General features: G+C 55.7%; 1 protein-coding gene across 4 annotated transcripts in view; it reads left to right on the top strand.

Moving 5' to 3' along the window:
* The window catches only part of THAP4 (THAP domain containing 4), a 35,087-nt gene extending 16,755 nt beyond the window's left edge, over positions 1-18,332 (top strand). For 3 of the 4 annotated variants that reach the window (XM_070368677.1, XM_070368678.1, XM_005901487.2), the window contains 4 exons: positions 3,239-3,398; positions 4,732-4,841; positions 5,496-5,599; positions 18,081-18,332. In XM_070368677.1, the coding sequence (XP_070224778.1) occupies positions 3,239-3,398; positions 4,732-4,841; positions 5,496-5,599; positions 18,081-18,200 (494 nt within the window). In that variant the 3' untranslated portion in view covers positions 18,201-18,332. Of the gene's footprint in view, positions 1-1,684; positions 1,785-3,238; positions 3,399-4,731; positions 4,842-5,495; positions 5,600-18,080 lie in introns of those variants that run through there. The other variant, XM_070368679.1, reaches the window with a different exon arrangement.
* Positions 18,333-19,605: the final 1,273 nt, after the last annotated feature.

The following is a 19,605-nucleotide window of genomic DNA, read 5'->3' as shown; positions in this document are numbered from 1 at the left end:
TCTCTGACCAGTTAAAAGTCAATCTTCATGGGTCTTTCAGAAGAACTTCAAGGAGTATTCTCTTGTTTCAAGCTACAAAAGTTCAGTGTATGTCCGTCAGACCCACCTCATTCATTATATCCTATGTATAATTGTTTCTGTTTCATTATTTGGATATTGTTGCTTGGACGTGAAGAGACACCTATAGAGATGTCCTCTAGACTCCTTCTGTCACCCTCTGAGCGTCTTCAGTAGTGTCTGCTTTATACATGCTGCTGCTGCGTCTGGGGCCTGAGTGTCCACAGACGCCTCCACGGCGACCGTGCCCTCGCGTGCTGCGGGGCTGCTCCACGTCCACTTGCATGCACTGGGCTTGGCCTGCCTTCTGCCTGATGTCGGGTCCTGACGCCTGATCCCGGCTGCCCATCTTGGCCCCACCTTCTGACGCCTTTCCAAATTACTTCAGCTGCATCTCTTGTTGACAGCAGGCGTTGAGGGTCTTGCTTTGAGATTCCGTCTAAGCAGCTGTTTCTGTAACGCGTGGCCCCGGGTGCGTGGTGCTGGCTCTGTCTCACCTTCTGTGGTGCGCCTGCTCCTCTGCTTTTAAAGCGAGTCTTCCCTGCGGGATCTGGAGGCCGTGGCTCGGGTCCGGCGTTCCCGCCCCGCTCCCTGGCAGATGCTCCTCGCACGCGTGCCGAGCCCGGCGCTCGCCCGTCTCCTGCAGCTGCTCTGCTGGTACCTCACGTCTTTCAGTGAAGACTCGTGATGACCTCTCTGCAGAATTCACTGCACAGCGTCCTCTGAGTGTTGAACGCTCCTTTCCAGTGCTATCAGTGGGAACATGGTGTGAGTTCCCACTTAATTTAAATTTTCTAAATATGTCAAAAAAGTAAAGGGAAACGAGTGAAGTTAGCCTTGATAAACTATTCAGTATTGTATGAAACGTTTGAACATGTAGCCACCAGTACTTCAAGATTGCTGGGGTGGGTGAAGTTCTGTATTTTAGGGTGAGGTTTTGAAATTCCACGGGGGGATCTTGTGCTGGGAATGCGTCTCAGGAGCAACCACGTTTCACGGGCTCGGTGTTGGGTGTTGCGGGAGGAAGGCCGTGGGGACCTGTGTGCCCCTGCCTCTGGGGAGCCGCCCCTTGCAGCTGGGCTGTGTCCTGTGTGGGTCTGCCCCCCTCTCCCAGGCGTGTTTTCCAGGCCTTCCTTGTGGAGCTTCTTGCTGGCGCTTCCCTCCTCTCTGAAGCCAAGTCACACCATGTCTGTGTGTTCTGTTGGCCTCCCCACACGGGAGGGCATTAGGGGTGTCCGGTCGAGCAGTGTGTTCAGGCCTTGGGGCCGCGTTTCCGCCTCTCTGGGGTGGGTTCCAAGGCAGGAGGGCTGCCGGCCTTGGTTTCCTGCCCTTCCCGCTGCTTCCGTCGCTGCCGCGGGTCCGAGTCCTCCTCCAGCTGCTTCCTGCAGCCGGGGGCCTCAGCCCTTCTGCCAGGCCTCAGGGCTCTGCTCAGATGGGAGGCCAGGGCCCTTCCGGGGGCTCGGCCAGCCTTTCCCCGCCCGCCCACCCGGCCCGCCAGCCACCTTCTGTCCCTGAGACGCCACCCTGTGAGCTCACTCCCGCATGTGCTCCTGGCACGTGTGCACATCTCCCATCAGCTCGCTGCTGGGTTCCCCTCCGTGGACGAGCGTCAGCCGCGTCATCCAGAGGAGCGAACGGAGCCATGTGTTGCCAGGAATCAGAGCAGTGGAGTCTGCTGGCCCCAAGACCGCCGAGTCCGAAGCTCCTGGTCTTTACTTCCACCAGAGGTTGTGACTGAAGTCCTGATTTTGGTTTTTCTTGCTGTGTAAACATGAGAGCGTTGTCAGTCAGCTCCAGGGTCACCATCCCCCGTTCTAACTTTCCACAGTCAATTTGGAAAGGGAGTCCTGGGAGAGAGGCCAGGCCGGAGGAGGAAGGAATGTGCACCCGCACCCCCAGGCCACCGGAGGGGCACAGCCCGTCCTCCACCTGCCGGTCCTTGAGCCCGGCCCCTCTGTGCACTGTCCCCAGCGTTCTCAGTTGAGGGAGTCGCTTCTCCACCGCCAGAGCCCTTTGATCTTCCCCCGGTCATTCTCCCAGACCTCATTCCAGCAGCAGTCGCAGGCCGTGTGATCATAGGAGCTGAGGTGCTTCCAGAGCACACGCATCCCCGAGGTGTGTACGCCTGAGAGGCGGGTTCCTTTGTGCTGGCGTCTGGGGCTTATCGACAGAAGCTGCCATTCAGTAGTGTAGCCTGGGGACTCCCTGGGGTCCGGGGGCTAGGACTCCGTGCTCCCACCACTGGGGCCCAGGTTCAACCCCTGATGGGGGGCTGAGATCCCACAGGCCACATGCTGAGCAGAGAAGAGGTGTGGTTCGTAACGAGCTTGGTGACGCCCGCCTCCCCTCCCCTTCCCTCTCCTCTGTCGTGTGCTGTCTGCCTGAAGACACTCGGTCTGAGGCGTGACCGGGTGTGGGAATCCGGCAGACAGGGAGTCAGACCGCCTGTCCCCATGCCCGGCGGCCCGTGCGGGCCCAGCCCCAGCTTCCCACTGTCTCAGGGAGTCCCACAGGCCAGAGGACCCCGCGAGCCGATTTCTGGAAAGCCGCTCAGCAGCACCTCCATCCTGACTGTGGGGCCGAGTGGGGCAGGGCGTGGGGCCTGGGCGCCGGGCAGAGTGGTCTGTGCACCCACCCTCATCTGCGCTCCCATTGCCTACCTGCCCCCTTCCCTCGAGGCCGGCCGTCACCCTCACCCTCAGTGGCAGAGCCCTTTGGTGCCCATGGGTAGCAGTCTCTGCCTGGTGCTGCCGCCGTGGGCCCCGCCTGGTGCGCACGGTGCACCCTCCCGTCCCAGGGCCCCTGTCGCGCTGCCCACGGTCTCCCCCTGCCTTCATCCGCAGCACCGGGCTGCCGTGCGGGGGCATGCTGCCCAGCCCGGGGGCTGCCGACACTGCCTTTCCAGCCTCCTCTGAGGCCCTGGGCCCCTGACCTCCCCTGCCACCTGGCCGTCCTCCGCGTCCTGGGAGCTGCAGGCTCCGGAGCTGGTCCAGCAGAACGGGGTCTGCCGCCTTGCTCTCCCCTCCAAGAGAGAACGTTGAGGGTCATCTTGGCCGCTGGTGAGGTCAGGCCCTGCGGGTTGAGCTGTGATGACCGGGGCCTGCAGGTACATGGTGTACGATCCACGCCAAGCTGCCCAGGACGGCCAGCAGCAGCCGCTGACGCCCCTCTCTGTCCACAGAGCCCCCCAAGATGAGCCCCGTGGTAGAGCCGCTGTCCTGGATGCTGGGCACCTGGCTGTCAGAGCCGCCGGGAGCCGGGACCTTCCCAACGCTGCAGCCCTTCCGGTACCTGGAGGAGGCACACATCTCGCACGTGGGCCAGCCCATGCTCAACTTCTCGTAAGTGCCCTCCCCGCCCAGCCCCGCAGGATGCGTGCCCGTCCCCGGGGATGGGCTGGAGACACTGAGCACAGTCTCAGCTTCTTACGCAGACGAGAAGCCCACATGGCGCCCGATACAGGCCAGCCGCCCAGGCCTGGAGATCGGGCCTGGCTTTCCTGTGGTCCTGCCCCGAGCCAGCCGGGGTCTCAGCTGCCCCAGGCCTGGAGATTGGGCCTGGCTCAGCCTGCCCTGAGCCGGCCGGCCTGGAGATTGGGCCTGGCTTTCCTGTGGTCTGCCCTGAGGGTCCGCCGCCCAGGACTGGAGGGTCTCAGTGCCCTGCCCTGCCTGGGCCTGGAGATTGGGCCTGGCTTTCCTGTGGTCCTGCCCTGAGCCAGCCGGGGTCTCAGAGAGCTTGGGGATCACGGGTCTCAGAGTCTGACCGGGCCTCCTGCCACTCTTGGGGCCAGGGGCAGCTCAGAGCAGGGCGCCTGGGTGGGGGGCACGGGGTGGGGGTAGCTGAGGGTGTACTATCTTATACCTTTTCATTTTATTCTCGGCTGCAAGGGTGAGAAGAAAGAATAGCCTGCGTATGAACCAGAAGGTGGAAATGCGGGGTCAAGTAAAACAGAACCACGAGTCACAGTCCTTTAGAGGAACATAGGCCTGGCATTCATTAATCTCCTCTTAACGCTGGTCACTCAGTGACTGCAATTACAGAAAAGTGGAGAGGGTAGAAAACAGGTGTTTCGGTCAGTGTGATAGTGTGTGCAGGCAGCAGATGTGTTTCTCGGGAGGGGTTACACTCGCAGGAGGGTGTGTGAGCTGGGCCCCCCGCCCGTCACACGCTGTCAGCACTGGGTTCCCACCCGGCGCTGCTGAGCCCGCGGGCTGTGAGTCGTGAGCAGTGCTCAGGTCGAGGCTCGGCGCTGCCCCCCCTGCCGTGGGCCTGCCGCGGAGGTGGGGTGACGAGACGTGGACCGCGCCCCATTTCTCACATGAACCGGTGCGCCCCGGAGCAGCATCCTAGCTCAGAGGCAGGAAGGTGGCGTTGGAGGGATGGACTTGGCGGTGTTGGTGGGGGCTTAGACTGAGGAGTCTGGGAGGTGCTGATGGGCCGGGGTGGGGCACGCCCTGCAGGAGAGCAGGGTCCCGGCAGGCCCCGCAGCGGGAGAGGAGACCGAGTGGGTGGGGGCCGTCCCTGTGCTCCCCCGTGTCTCCGCTGTGTCCTCTACGTGTCTGTTCCGTGTGGCGCCTCAGGTCCACTGGGTGAGGAGAGGGTGGTGTACCACGCCTGCACGTGCTCTGCTGGGCACCGGGCACCTGGGGCTCCACCTGTCGATTCCTGGTCCAGGTTCAACGCCTTCCACCCAGACACGCACAAGCCCATGCACAGGGAGTGCGGCTTCATCCGCCTGGAGCCTGACACCAACAAGGTGGCCTTCGTCAGCGCCCAGAACACAGGTACACGCCTCCCCAGGCTGCTTCCACTCGCGCCCTGCCGGGGGCCCTGTGGGCACCTTTGGAGTAGGGAGGCGGCAGGGGGTGCTGTGGGAGCCCCTCTGCAGGAGCAGGCTGGTTCCTGGCTCAGCGCTCCTGCTCATGTCTGTGCAAGCCTCATGTTTCCCATGCGGGTGGGCCTCCGGTGGGGGGACCTCGACTGGGAGTGAAAGTCCTGTGTGGAAGTTGGCTTTGCCCCCGGGGAGTTCATCCTAAAGTAGTTCACCAGGGCTGTGAGGTCAGACCCTGCCTGCATCACCCTCACCTGGCTCACTGGCTCAAGTGAGTGCTCGCCTCCTGAAGCTGGTGGAGCAGCGGGGCCAGCCACGCTGCCCCGGGTGTTGGCGGCCCAGAGAGTGTGGGCAGGCGGCCAGGGGGCCCCTCCTCTGGCCACACATCGCTCCTGTCAGATCTCTCCAGAGTGGGAGTGCAGGGTCACCCCAGAGGTCACCGGCCTCAGCGGTGAGAGGAGCAGTGTCTTCCCTCCTGATGCCTGGGGGTCCTCGCAGGCGAGGGGCCATGGCTGTCTCAGCGGCTGCAGCGTTCAGATGCGTTGAGCCCTGGGCCGCAGAGGCAGGCGGCTGGCGCGGGCCACGGGGCTGACGTGTTCCCTTGCAGGCATCGTGGAGGTGGAGGAAGGCGAGGTGAACGGGCAGGAGCTGTGCATCGCGTCCCACTCCATCGCCAGGATCTCCTTTGCCAAGGAGCCCCACGTGGAGCAGGTGAGCCGCTGGGCCCGTGGCTCAGACGGGAGCTGGCCTCCCCCTCGCCCGGGGCTGGGCCGTCTCCAGGCACCACTGTCCTCGCGCTCACACATACTATGAGGTGATCCCCTGGCCCCTGCTGTGTGCGGTCAGGTGTCTTGAACAGTTACACACCCACCAGCGTTGCTGGAGACCTGGTCTCCTGCTCCTCAGCCAACACAAGGTGTTTGCAGGATTTCCGGTCTTTTTAATCGGATAAATGAAAGATAGTGTCTTGTTTCTGTTTTAGACCATACTTTATGAACGAGGGGGCCTTCTCACGCAATCGTGCCCTTGTCCTGACGCTCAGTGTTCAGAGCCGTTGCCTCTTTCTCTGCGCGGTTCATCTCGTGTCGGTTTATGGGGGGTTTTGTGCCCCGTGGACGCCGCTCTGTTGTTTGCTCTGTGGGTCTCGCGTTAGCCCACTGTTTGCTGTGTCCTGCGCATGGGCTGCACACCTGCCTCTCTCTGTCGTGGCCCCTCAGGGTCTTTCCCTAACACTGTCTGAGTTTGGGTTCTTGCTCAGGAAGGTGTTTTCTGCTCCTAAGTGATAAAAGTTTCCCTTCCGTTTTTTGGTGCTTTTATAGCTTTCCTTTTCGCGTGCGGACTGCCCGTCTCTCTCAGATCTGTGGTTACGTCGTGGGCGCCAGAGACCCCCCGGGTGGCCGAGCACGCCAGCACGGGAATGCCAGCAGGGGGCTCGGACCTTGTTGCGTGTGTTCCAGTAGACCCTACAGCGTCCTTCACGGAGGCCTCCGCGGTCCCTGGGTGAATCCTGAGTGCCCTGTAGCTCGTCACCACGGGCGCTCAGGCCAGGCCGCAAGCGAAGGCTGCTGGCTGCCAAGTGGCCTTCCGTTCCCTTGTGGTGTTAATTACACTTCCTGGTGGCTGAGTGTGGCTCATTCAGTCCATGGGCTCCTTTGCCACTTGAATTTTTTGTTTCCTGACGCGAGCATTCAGATCCTTTTCCTTTTTCTCCAGTGAGTTGTTTATCTTATCTTCGAGGTGTAAGAGTTTGCTGTGTATTCTGGACACAAGTCCTTCATCAGGTAGATGCGTTAAGACTGTGTTCTCAACTTAAGGCTTGTCGTTTCGTTTCTTTAACAAATGTGCTACTTTTGATGGAGTTTTGTGCCCAGGCGTTCCTCTCACAGGTGGCGCTTCTCGTGGCCTAACACAGGCGCGGGCTTGCGCCGGCGTTTTCTCTAAGACTTTGTACAGTGCTCCCTTGTACGTTAAGGTTTTGATTTGAGAATTTATGTTTTTCTGTTGTAAGAGGTAGGGGTCAAGATGCTTTCATTTCTTTTTCCAGTTGTTCCAGCACCATTTTTAAAAGATTAGCCGTATCTCGTTGAAGCGTGTAGGTTTACTGAGGACCCCTCGCTGTGTGTGTGGCTCTCTGCCTGGCGCTGTGCTGCCCTGAGGGTGTGCGGTTATCTCTGCAAGACCCTGCCCGCCAGTTCTCCAGGGGTGTGCCTGGAAGCGGGATTGTGCGGGCATGTGGCTAATTCTGTCTGTGGTGTTTTGAGGACCCGCTTTACACTTTCCCACTTGGCCTGCACCATTTTACATTCCCGTCAACACTGCACAGGGGTTCCAGTTTCTCTACATCCTCGTCCGCGTTCGCTGTTTTCTGGGTTTTGGTATTGACCTTCCTGATGGGTGCGAGGTGGCATCTTGTTGGAGTTTTGATCTGCATCTGCCTGATGATACTGATTAATTTTCATGAATGACAGTTTGGTTTTTCTTCATTGGCTATAAATTGGTACCCAGGAAATCAGTGCCAAATCCAAGGCCGTTAAACCTGCCCTGTGGTTTCGTCTAAGAGTTCTACAGTTTTAGCTTTTCGAGGCTGTGGTTTATTTTGAGGGTGCTGTATCGCTGTTAGGTAAGGGTGGTTTCATCCTTTCGCGGGGACATCGAGTTTTCCAGCGCCCTTTGTTGAAAAGACAGTGCTTTTCCCATTGTATAGTCTTGGCAACCTGATTGGAAATCATTTGCCAGTATAGGCAAGGATTTATTTCTGGGCTGTTGAGACTCTCCCGTTGGTCTGTATGTCTGTCTGTATGCCAGTAAGGCCCTGTTTTGATCACTTTCCTTCCAGGGTTAAGTTCTGAAATCAGGAAGTGTGTGTCCTCCAGCTGTGCTCTTTGTCAGAATCACTTTTGTCTATTGAGAGTCACTTGAATTTACATATGAATTTTAGGATAGATCTTTCTACAAACTCATCATTTGCGTTTTGATTTGAATTTTGTGGACTCTGTAGGTCTCTTTGGGTAGTATTTATTATTAATGATATTAAATCCTGCAATTCATGAACACAGAATGTGTTTCCAATTATTTGTGTCTTCTTTAATTTCTCTCTGGAGTATTACTGTAGTTTCTTTACGCGCCTTTCACCTCCTTGGTTAATCCCTGTGTTTTCTTTTATGCTATTGGAAATAGAATTGTTTTCTTTTTTTTTTATTTTATTTTATTTTTAAACTTTACAAATTGTATTAGTTTTGCCAAATATCAAAATGAATCCGCCACAGGTATACCTGTGTTCCCCATCCTGAACCCTCCTCCCTCCTCCCTCCCCACACCATCCCTCTGGGTCGTCCCAGTGCACCAGCCCCAAGCATCCGGTATTGTGCATCGAACCTGGACTGGCAACTCGTTTCATACATGATATTATACATGTTCCAATGCTATTCTCCCAAATCTTCCCACCCTCTCCCTCTCCCACAGAGTCCATAAGACTGTTCTATACATCAGTGTCTCCTTTGCTGTCTCGTACACAGGGTTATTGTTACCATCTTTCTAAATTCCATATTTGAATCAGTTCTAATGAGGTGCATGAAACTGGAGCCTATTGTACAGAGTGAAGTAAGCCAGAAAGAAAAACACAGTACACTAACGAATTGTTTTCTTAATTTCCTTTTTGGGCTGTTCACTGTTAACCTGCAGAAATGCAGCTGATTTTTGTGTGTTGACTGTATCCTGTTATTTGCTGAATTCACTTACGAGCTAAAGGAAGCCTTAGGATGTCACGTATGACCATCTGCAGAAACAGTTGTGCCGCTTCCGTTCCCGTGTGGGTCCCTTTTGTGTCTTGCTGGCCGCTCTGGCTGGACTGCAGTGCTGTGCAGCCGCGCAGAGAAGGTGGCAGCCGGCGCGCTTCTGGGTCCTGGTCTGGGAGAAGCCGTCCGCCTTTGCAGGCAGCGCAGCGCTCCCTGTGGGCCTTTGACGGGCCGCCTTTTACCAGGAGGGTGTTCGGTTTTGTCAGATGCTTTTTCTGCGTCAGTTGGGATGATCGTGTGTTCTTTCTCCTTCACTCTGGGTGACATATCGTGTTGATCGAGTTTCACGTGTGGAAGCGTCCTTGCTTGCATCCCAGGAAGAGACCACACTTGGTCGTGGTGTGTAACGCTTTTACTACTCGGCTGAGTTTCATTTGCTTATTTTGTTGAGGACTTTTGTCTCTGTGTGCATGAGGGATGTTGGTTTGTAGTGTGCTTGTTGTCTGTGTCTGGCTTTGATGTTAGGGCAGTTCTGGCCTCCTAGAATGAGTTAGGAAGTAGTCCCCCCTCTGTTTTTTGTAAAAGGTTGAGAAAGGTGGATTTGGTTTTGCCTGTGCCAGGTCTCAGTTGTGGCACAGGGGGTCTCAGGTCTCGCTTGCAGCGTGCAGGGCCGCGTCGCTGACCAGGGCCCGAGCCTAGGCCCCTGCACTGGGAGTGCGGGGGCTTTAGCCTCTAGGCCGCCAGGGATGCCCTGGTGCCTGTCCTCCACACGTGTAGATCACTAACCTTTCCCCGCGAGGCCGTCAGACCTAGGGCTCTCCTTTGTTATCAGATTTTTATTGCTATTCCGTCTCCGTACAAGTTACAGGTCTGTTAAGGTTTTTCTCTTTCTTCATGACTCAGTCTTGGGAGGCTTTGTGTTTTTAGGAGTTTGTGCGTTTCCTTTAGGTCGCCCGCTTTGCTCACACTGCTCTCTTATAACCCTAGTTTCTGTCAACTTGGCAGCAGCATTCCCACTGTAATCTTTGAGTTTAGCAATTTGAGTCTTTCATCTGGTTTTCTTTGTCCACTGAGCTAAAGCTGTGTCGTTTTTGTTGATCTTTTTGAAGAACCAGCTTTTGCTCAGTTATTATTCTGTTCTCTAGTTACCTCTGCTCTTATCTTTATTATTTCCTTCCTTCTGTTAGCTGTGGGTGTTCGTGTCTTCTTATTTTTCTAGTCTATTAAGTTGTAAAGTGAGATTACTGACTGGAGATCTTTCTTCATTTTAAAAATGTAAGCACTTTACATATACATTTCCTGTTGGCGCTGCTTCTGCTGCATCCCTGAAGTACTGATATGTTCTGATCTCCCTTCTTTGATGTCTTCTTTGACCCGCTGGCTCTTTTGAGTGTTGTTTAGTCCCCACAGATTTGTCACTTTTCTAGTTTTCCCGCTTACTGATTTCTAATTCTACGCCATTGTAATTAGAGAAGACACTTTGTATGATGTCTGTTATTTCAAATGTGTCGAGTGTTTAGTTTTCGCTAAACACCTTGGTGTGTCCTGAAGCTTCCCTGGCGGCTCAAATGGTAACGGATCTGACTGCAAAGCAGGAGACGCAGCTTCGGTCCCGGGCCGGGAAGATCCCCTGGAGAAGGGCACGGCTGCCCACTCCAGTACGCTTGCCTGGACAGTCCCACGGTCAGAGGAGCCTGGCGGGCTACAGCCCGTGGCATCACAAGAGTCGGATGCGACTGAGCGAGCAGCGGCCTCCGCGTTTCGGGGTTGCCCTGGAGCAGTGCCCGCGTGCCGTGGGCTGCGCGTCGCGCAGTCGGCAGGGCCGCCGCCCGCCCGTGGCTCCTCCGTTCTGCACCGTGCTGCCGCCCCGTCTGTTTCTCCTGTGGTCCCGTCACGTTGCGCTCCGCACACCTTCCTGCTGTTTGAACCCGTTACTGACACGGGCTGTCCGTCTTTGTCTCTCGTAGCCCGTTTTGCCCAACGCTGGTATAGTCGCTCTTGCTATCTCTTCATGACTGTTGGCATGACATGTTTTTTCCATCATTTCACTTTAAGCCTCTTTGTGTCTTTGGATCTAATGCTGGTCTCCTGTAGACGGCATGCTTATATCTATTCTTCCAGTCTCTGTCTTTTGATTGGAGAGTTTAACCCATTTACATTTAGAATAACCACTGATAACAGAGGGACTTAGCTTTTGTCATTATGCCATGTTTTTCTAATACACCTTACGGCCTTTTCATCCTTCATTTCCCGCATACTGTCTTCTGTGTCCAGTTGATTTTCTGTGTTGAAATGTTTCGATTCCCTTCTCTTCTCCTTTCGTGTATATTCTGTGGATATCTCCTTTGTGGTTACAGTGGGGGTCGCATGTGACATGGTGTAACTGACCTGAAGTTGCTGCGGTAACTGAGCTTTTGCATCTCACCGCGTGTTTCCCTCGACTGACAGCTTTGTCCGTCTCTCCAGGTCGTGTCTGCTGTCCTTGCATTTCGCCTGCAGGACCACATGTGGCGTTTCTTGCAGGGCCATCTGCTGGGGGAGAAGCCCCAAAGCTCGTGGTCTGAGGATATCCCGATTGCTTCCTCCCTTCGAAGGACAGTTGTATTGAACACAGGGTTCTCGGGGGACAGCGTCCTCTTTCAGGACTTTGCCTGTATCAGCTCACTGCCTCTGGCCTCCAGGGTTTCTGACGAGAGCCTGCCGACAGTGTGAGGGAGGATGCCCTGTCTCTGACAAGTCGCTCTTCTCTTGCTTTTTTCGAGACTCTCTGGTTTGGGCCTTAAATTTGATTATAATGTGTGTCCGTGTGTGTCAGAGCTTGTCTTGGTAGGGTTCCCTGAGCTCTCTGCAAGTTTCTACTTATACGCCCAGCTTGGAGAGGTTGCAGTCCAGCCCCGACCGCCTCAGGAAAGTCCGTGTTGCGGTAAAGCGAGGCACACGGGATTTCTGCTTTCCCAGTGTGCATAGTCACTCTATTACGTGTGTGACAATATTGTGTCTAAATGTATATGTGTACCTTACTGCTAAAAATGCCACCATCTGACCCTTCAGCAAGTCATAGCCGTGACATCAGAGATCACTGATCACAGATTTCACAGCAAGTATCATAATAATGAAAAAATTTGAAGTGTGAGAAATACCGAAACGGAAAACATGGATCAAAGTGAGCAAATGTGTTGGGAAACAAATGTGTGAGGTCACCACAGGCCTTCACTCGGTCAGAGGTGCAGCACCTCCGAGACGGGCGGATCAGTCCACCACATCTTCCTCGGCCTGCCTTCCCTCTGCTCCTCCAGCCGCTCGTGTCCCGTCTTCCTGGGCCTGCCTTCCCTCTGCTCCTGCAGAGCAGCTCCCTGTCCCGTCTTCCTGGGCCTGCCTTCCCTCTGCTCCTCCAGCCGCTCCTGTCTGGCGTCGTGTCTGCTGCTGCGTCTGCCTGCTCAGCCACCTCCAAGCCCCTCGGGTGAACTTTTCATGTTATCGTGCTCTTCATCCTCAAAACTTTGTCTTGGTTTCGTTTTCCGTCTCTCTATCAATGTTTTGATTTTGTTCACGCACTACTTTCTTGAGCTTCTCCACGTCTTCCTTCAGTTCTTGGAGATCCTGGCGTGTATTTGTCGAGCAGGTTCTGTGGTTACTTTCCCTTCAGATGGGCCGTACCTCCCTGTTTCTTCATGTGCCCTGCGGCTGTGTTGTTTCTGAACTCTGGGCGTGTGGGTCTGCTTGTGTGGGGACTGGAGACGAGAGCCCCTCTTCGGGGGCCGCTGGGTGTGTTACTGGTCTTGCTGGCTCTCTGGGCCTCTCGTAAGCGTTGGCGTCTCTGAGCTGACGAGGTACCCACAGGGTGAACTTCAGGTCGGCCCGGGTCTCTCCTGAGCCTCCCACTGTGTGCAGCCACTGGCTGATTTCCCATTTGTGCCACTGTTTCTGAGCCAGCCTTTGCCGTCTGGCCCCTGACAGGGGCAGGAGGAAATACGAAGCAGGGTGAAGGGGCGTCGGCCTGTTAACCCCCCAGAAGCCACTGGAGAGGAGGCCTGACGGCCGCCCGCCTCTGTCTGCACGTCGGAGCCCAGGACTGTACCTGTGCCGTGTTCTCGCCAGGCGTGGGGTTTCTAGCTGCGGTTGCCTCAGTTTCCCGCGGCACTGTGACTGTCTTCCCTCCACAGCTCCCGTGAGACATGCACGGACTTCTCAGGACCGTTCCGCTCCTGTTCGTCTGTTTCCTCTCTGCCACTCAGTGGCCCGGGTTTCTTCTCTCTCCAGCTGGCTGCTTCTCACCTTTCTGGCTCTGGGCCTTCTTCCTGTTTGTTCCCACTGCCTCTTAGCACTCCTGTGCAGGGGTCACCTGTCCTGTCAGCCTTGGGGGAGGGGGTGGTTACAATCATGAGCTGTCTCCAAGGCTGTAAAACAGATTGTGCTCACCAAACCTGCTGGGGCAAGGCACACCTTCACCGGGTCGGGAGCCCACGTGATGCCAAGATGAGGAGACGCCTCTGCGTCCGCAGGCGAGTGTATGACACGGACGGTGCGTCCTCCACGCACCATAGAGGAGTGTGACGCAGCTGTGGACAAGGAGGTTCTGCCATGCGCAGCAGGACAGAGAAACCTTGAGGATGTCGTACTAAGTGAAACGTGAAGACCGGCGCTGCACGATTTCATTTAAAAATGAAATCTAAAAAAGGAAACTCACAGAAACAGACAAGAAGGTGGGATAAGTGGACAGACGTCACTCAGTGGATGTGAGCGTCCAGGCGGGAGATGAGTCGGCTCTGGGCGTACCGCGGACAGCACGGTGCGGCGGATGATACTCCTCCATTCCATTCATGAAGTTTGCTAAGAGCGTGGACCTTAAACGGCCTCACCACAGCCAGGAAAGATGTGTTAACTAACTGTATTGTGGTAAACATTGGGCCGTATACACATGTCGAGTGATCACGTTTAAACTGGAACCTGAACAGCGTTACGTGTCAGTTTCAGCTCAGTACAGCAGGGGCAGGGCGGGGGAAGGAGCAGGTGTTGGGGCTCACCAGGGAGAGAAACACTGGAGGCTCGCGGGAGTCCTCCGGCAGCTGGCCCCTGCATGTGCCAGCTGCTTTCTCCACGGCTCAGCCCCTCACTTACGCCTCACGTGTCTTGTGGGCTGGCCTCCTGGTTTACTTTAGGACCTAGAATAAGATCAAATACACCCTACTCTCTCCTGGCCTGTCGTCCTCCACGTTCTCCCTACTGGACAAGCCCCTGGTGTCATTCAGTCACGAAGTCATATCCAGCTCTTTGCAACCCCATGCACTGCAGCAGGGCAGTCTTCCCTATCCTGCACTGTCTCCCAGAGCGTGCTCAAACTCATGTCCACTGAGTCAGCAAGATTGTACCAACATCTCATCCTCTGTCATCCCCTTCTCCTCCTGCCTTCAGTCTTTCCCAGCATCAGGGTCTTTTCCAGTGAGTCTGCTCTTCCCATCAGGTGGCCAAAGAATCGGAGCTTCAGCTTCAGCATCAGTCCTTCCAATACATTCAGGGTTGATTTTCTTTAGGATGGACTGGTTGGATCTCCTTGGAGTCCAAGGGACTCTCAAGAGTCTTCTCCAGCACCACGGTTCAAAAGCCTCAGTTCTTTGGCGCTCAGCCTTCTTTATGGTCCAACGCTCAATTCTGTATACAACCCCTGGGAAAACCATAGCCTTGACTAGACGGACCTCTGTTGGCAAACTTATGTCTCTGCTTTTTAATGCACTGTTTGGGTTTGTCATAGCTATTCTTCCAAGGAGTAAGTGTCTTTTAATTTTATGGCTGCAGTCACCATCCACAGTGATTTTGAAGCCCAAGAAAATGAACTCTGTCACTGTCTCTACTTTTTCTCCATTGAATGTCAAGTTTAAGCCAGCTTTTTCACTCTCCTCTTTCACCCTCATCAAGACGCTCTTTAGTTCCTTTTCACTTTCTGCAATTAGGGTGGTATTGTCTGTGTATCTGAGGTTGTTATTTCTCCTGGCAATCTTGACTCCAGCTTGTGACTTATCCAGCCCAGCATTTTGCATGATGTTAAATAAGCACGATGACAATATACAGCCTTGTCATACCCCTTTTTGAACTGTTTCATGTCTGGTTTTAACTATTCTTTTTGACCTGCGTTACAAATAGCTGAGAAAAGAAGAGAAGCTAAAAGGAAAGGAGAAAGGGAAAGGTACACCCATCTGAATGCAGTTTCAAAAGGATAGCAAGGAGAGATAAGAAAGCCTTACGTGAACAATGCAAAGAAATAGAGGAAAACAATAGAATGGGAAAGACCAGAGATCTCTTCAAGAAAATTAGAGATACCAAAGGAACATTTCACGCAAAGATGGGCACAATAAAGGACAGAAATGATAAGGACCTAACAGAAGCAGAAGAGATTATGAAGAGGAGGCAAGAAGATAGAGAAGAACTGTACAAAAAAGATTTTCATGGCCCAGATAACCACAATGGTGTGATCACTCATCTAGAGCCAGACATCCTGGAATGCCAAGTCAAGTGGGCCTTAGGAAGCATCACTATTAACAAAGTTAGTGGAGGTGATGGAATTCCACCTGAGCTATTTCAAATAATAAAAGATGATGCTGTGAAAGTGCTGTACTCAATATGCCGGCAAATTTGGAAAACTCAGCAGTGGCCACAGGACTGGAAAAGGTCAATTTTCATTCTAGTCCCTAAGAAGGGCAATGCCAAAATGTATTCAAATTACCAGACAACTGTGCTCATTTCACATGCTAGCAAAGTAATGCTCAAAATCCTTGAAGCTAAGCTTCAACAATACATGAACCAAGAACTTCCAGATGTTCAAGCTGGATTTAGAAAAGGCAGAGGAACCAGTGCTCAAATTGCCAACATTTGCTGGATCAAAGAGAAAGCAAAGGAATTCCAGAAGAGTATCTACTTCTGCTTCATTGACTACGCTAAAGCCTTTGGCTGTGTGGACAGGACATAACAGGAAGAAGGGAAGCCCACTCTGAGAAAGCCTTAAACGCTGGGGAGTTCTGGTGCCAGGCTCGCCTTCGCAGTCGCGTCTCCGGGTCTGCCGTGGAGGCCGCGCTCGCTTGGCTAACATGGGCATGTGCGTCAGCGTCGCGGGGACTCTTCCTGCGCCTCTGAGGCTCCCGGGCATGCTGATCCGTCATCTGCCAGTGGAGTTGAGCTCCCATCTTCTCTGCAGAAGAAGGCCCGCACGGCTCCGAGCACCCTGGAGCCTGAACAAGCTCCGCTTTGAGGCTGTAGACGCAGACAGCTGCTTCCAGCCCTGCCTTGTTTGAAGGAGGTCAGTCTGTAGCCCAGAGGGATCCTTACTCTGAGCGGACACGTGGGGTGACGGCCCATCGCTGTTGGCGAGCCCAGCACTAGGGCGTGAGAGATGTCAGGTACAACTTGCCCCAACTGTAGATTCTCCTGAAGAACTTTCATTTGAAGAGGAAAACAGCACAAGAAATTTCATCCAAGGGGCCAAAAAGCCCAGAGGAGCCGAGCAGGTGATCCCTGCAGACCTGCTTGGTGGCGGGCCACGTGAGCAGAGCCCCGAGCGTGCTTCGGGTAGGCAGCCGTCCCTCAACCTCCTCGGCGGGGCCTGGGGGCCCCCCAGGACTGTCTCCTGCTTCCTGCTGCCCGGTGATGGGCTCTGGAGTGAGGTGGCTGCTACTGGGTGTTCACAGCTTTCAGCTGAAGGCCACAGGAGAGGCCACACTCAGGTCACCATCAGTGAAGCAGGCCGTGTCCACGTGGCGTGGCCATAAGCCGTTGCAGCAGCGTGGAGATAGGACCGCGGGTGCTGGGCGCCCCGCTCCTGCTGAGAAGCCAGACGCTGCCTCAGCCCGTTGGGCAGGCTCTGTGTGACACACGAGCAGACGTCTCCCCTTTGCCCTGGAATAGCCTGCAGCACGGGGGCCCACCTGCGTCCACCTGTGCCCTGGGGTGGCAGCGGGTGTCCAGCGGGAGGGCCAGGGGCATGTCCCACGGTGCCCGTGGGTGTCCAGGGCCCTGGGGCTGATGGATCTGGAACGGGGGCCGCTGTACTGGGTGCAGGGGGGTGATTCCGAGGCCGCAGGTGTGGGTCACGCCTGAGCCCCCGCGTCTGCAGCGGCCTGGAGGGGGCTGGGCCTGGACCCCCAAGCGTGTGGCCTCTGGCGCTGCCCCTGCTGCCCTCACGCAAACATGAGACCGCACACGGGTCTGACCATGTGTCACAGGGTTCCACGCATCTCTCTCTAAAACCTGAAGAACTTCCTCTAATGTTTTCTGTAAGGAAGATGGGGGTCCTCCCGGTGATGAATTCTCTGGATCTTTGTCTGAAAATGTCTGTTTTGCTGTCATCCTTGAAGGGTGTTTTGCAGCCAGAACACCAGGGGGTTGGTTGTTTCCATGGCTTTGAGGATGTCCCTCCGTTCTCCCCTGGTTCCATCCCTTCCGTGACTTCCCTGAATGGCAGACTCGTGTATGGGAACAGTGCATACCTGAGGCTTTGCTTGATGTTACCTCCTGCAGCCGGCAGACCCCTGCTTCTCGCTGTTGGGCCAGGAAGGGCAGCTCCTGCTCCCTAGAGACAGAGCTCTGGAAACTGGACCTGCCCGTGTGTTTCTGGGTAACTCTGACTCCGAGGTGCAGCCCTGTGGGGGTCCCAACCTGTGCTGTGCAGCCCCGGGACTAGGGTGCCCCTGCCTACTGCCCGGGCTCCAGGCGGCCTCCACGCAGGCCTCGAGGGCAGCTGCTGCGGGCTGTCTCCCCGCACGCCCTTCTGCCTGAGACCATGGCCTTGCAGCCCAGCTGGTTCTCTGAGGCCTTTAAATGGACTCTCTGAAATCTGGCTTTGCTCTTTTCTCTGTGGAGGGCTGGTGAGTGAAAAGCAGCTGCCTGGCCTGGCCAGCGCTCCTGTTCTGATGCTTGGGGGCCCCCAGCCCCACTCGGCACCAGGTAACAACAGCTGGAGGTGCTCTGCCTTTGTTAATGGTGTTTTCTGCCTCCTGCTTCGGCAGGCAGGTCTTCACCACTAGCGCCCCCTGGGAAGCCCGGTGTTAACAGACCTTGGCGGCAAATGGGTTCCCTTCCGGGGCTCGGTTGCCGCGGGTCTGTGTTCTTGTTGGCGTCTGGCGCTGGTGGAGCGGGTTCCCACCTCCGGCTTCCGCGCCAGCCGTGGAGAGAAGGCAGGAGGGGTTGAAAGGACATCCTCCGGTCAGCCTGTGGCCAGACAGCAGACAGTGTGGTGCTCGCCTCCAGTCTCCCGGGGCAGCAGAGGGCGCAGGCTGGGGGTCAGGACGCCCGTCGGGGCTGCCAGCCGAGGGTCTGTTGCCCCCTGGCAGGGCCACTGCCCGGCTCGCGGGCCCCTGACCGCCGAGGTGGGTGCTGCGGCCGCTGCAGGAGCACGTGGCCTGTGCTGGCCCAGAAACCCTTGTGGAATCTTTGGACGATAAAAACCAAAGTGTTTATTTTCTTCTGCCCAGATTACCCGAAAATTCAGGCTGAATTCCGAAGGCAAACTTGAACAGACAGTCTCCATGGCAACCACTACGCAGCCCTTGACTCAACATCTGCACGTCACATACAAGAAGGTGACCCCGTGACCCCGGGTGGAGCTGCCTGCCTGGGGAAGGTGTGGGTGTGGCCACAGGTGGGTCACTGTGGGTCTCGGTGTGGCCACGTCTCCTGTAACGGCATAGAGATACCAAATAAAAGGCCTTTATTTTTATGGGTGAGCATTGTCAGTGTCATCGCTTGCGTAGACTGCGTTTCTTTCATCTGCTGGTGATGGATGGCTTGCAGTCTTCCCTAAAGACTGAAAGGGGTGACATTCTCTCATTTTTTCCTGCAGTTTTGACAATATGCTTCAGTCATAGCTCAGTCAGTAAAGAATCTGCCTGCAATGCAGGAATCCTCCTGCGATGCAGGAGACCTGGGTTCAATTCCTGGGTCTGAAAGATCCCCTGGAAACGGAAATGGCAACTCACTCTAGTATTCTTGCCTGGAAAATCCCATGGACAGAGGAGCTGGTGGGCTACAGTCCATGGGATCGCAAGAGTCGGACACAGCTTAGCAGCTGAACCACCACCAAAACACTTAGGAGTCTTTGGTAGTTAGGAATAAGCTAAAGACACGGGTCATGTTTAGGAGCTGAGCACGTAAGATCCCCATTTCCTAGTGGACAGGGGGCATTCCCAGGGCATGAGGGTGGCTGTGAGCCTAAGCATGGTTAGTGGATGTGAGTGATTCTCAGTAATAACACACCTTCATTAATTCCTTTGTTCACAGTGGAACTTCACACACACACTGACCCTCAGCCCTCGCCCCGCGTCCGACAGCACGGGCCCCACATCCCTCCCTTCTCGTGGCTGAAGCATCTCACGGTGAATTCCACACAGTGCCATTTGTCTGAAACGCTCCAGCGTGTGTGCAAAAGCAAAAAAAGCCTTTTCCTTCTCGATGGCTCGGTCTCCGCCACGCCCTCCTCCCTGTTTCGCCCTCTTGGAGGGGACGGGGGCACAGCTAGCACAGCTGGTCTCACCAGGAACTAAGTAGACACGGGGCAAGGGCAGCTGTGCCGAGGGCAGGGGTCCGCGCTGCAGCCACATGGCTGTCACACACCCAGGGCACAGGCGTCGCGGGGGCTGGGGCTGCCAGTGCCTGGAGTGCGAGGAGGGGCCGCCTGAGTGAGGGCCTGGCCAGCACCCCCCGGGCCAGTCCAGGAACTCCAGGCTGCAGGGGGACCTCCGTGGCCCAGGCCTGTCCTCCAGGCCCCGCACTGGTCCTGCCCCATGGCTGGGCCAGAGCAGCTCCCCCTCCCTTCGCGGAGTCCTGTCCTCCCCGAGCCCCCCCATCGATGGGGCTCTGCCGAGGTCATGAATCTGAGGCTCCAGGAGGCCCCATCCTTCAGAGTCCAGGGAAGGTAGCCAGGCCGCCCGTGGGGTCGCAGAGTCAGACACAACAGAGTCAGACAGCAAGGCCCCAGGGCTGTTGCATCCTGCAGGCTGG

Source organism: Bos mutus, chromosome 3, assembly GCF_027580195.1.
Source record: "Bos mutus isolate GX-2022 chromosome 3, NWIPB_WYAK_1.1, whole genome shotgun sequence".
Lineage (NCBI taxonomy): Eukaryota > Metazoa > Chordata > Mammalia > Artiodactyla > Bovidae > Bos > Bos mutus.
The sequence above is the reverse complement of the archived record's forward strand: the minus strand, read 5'-3'. Positions and strand labels throughout refer to the sequence as shown.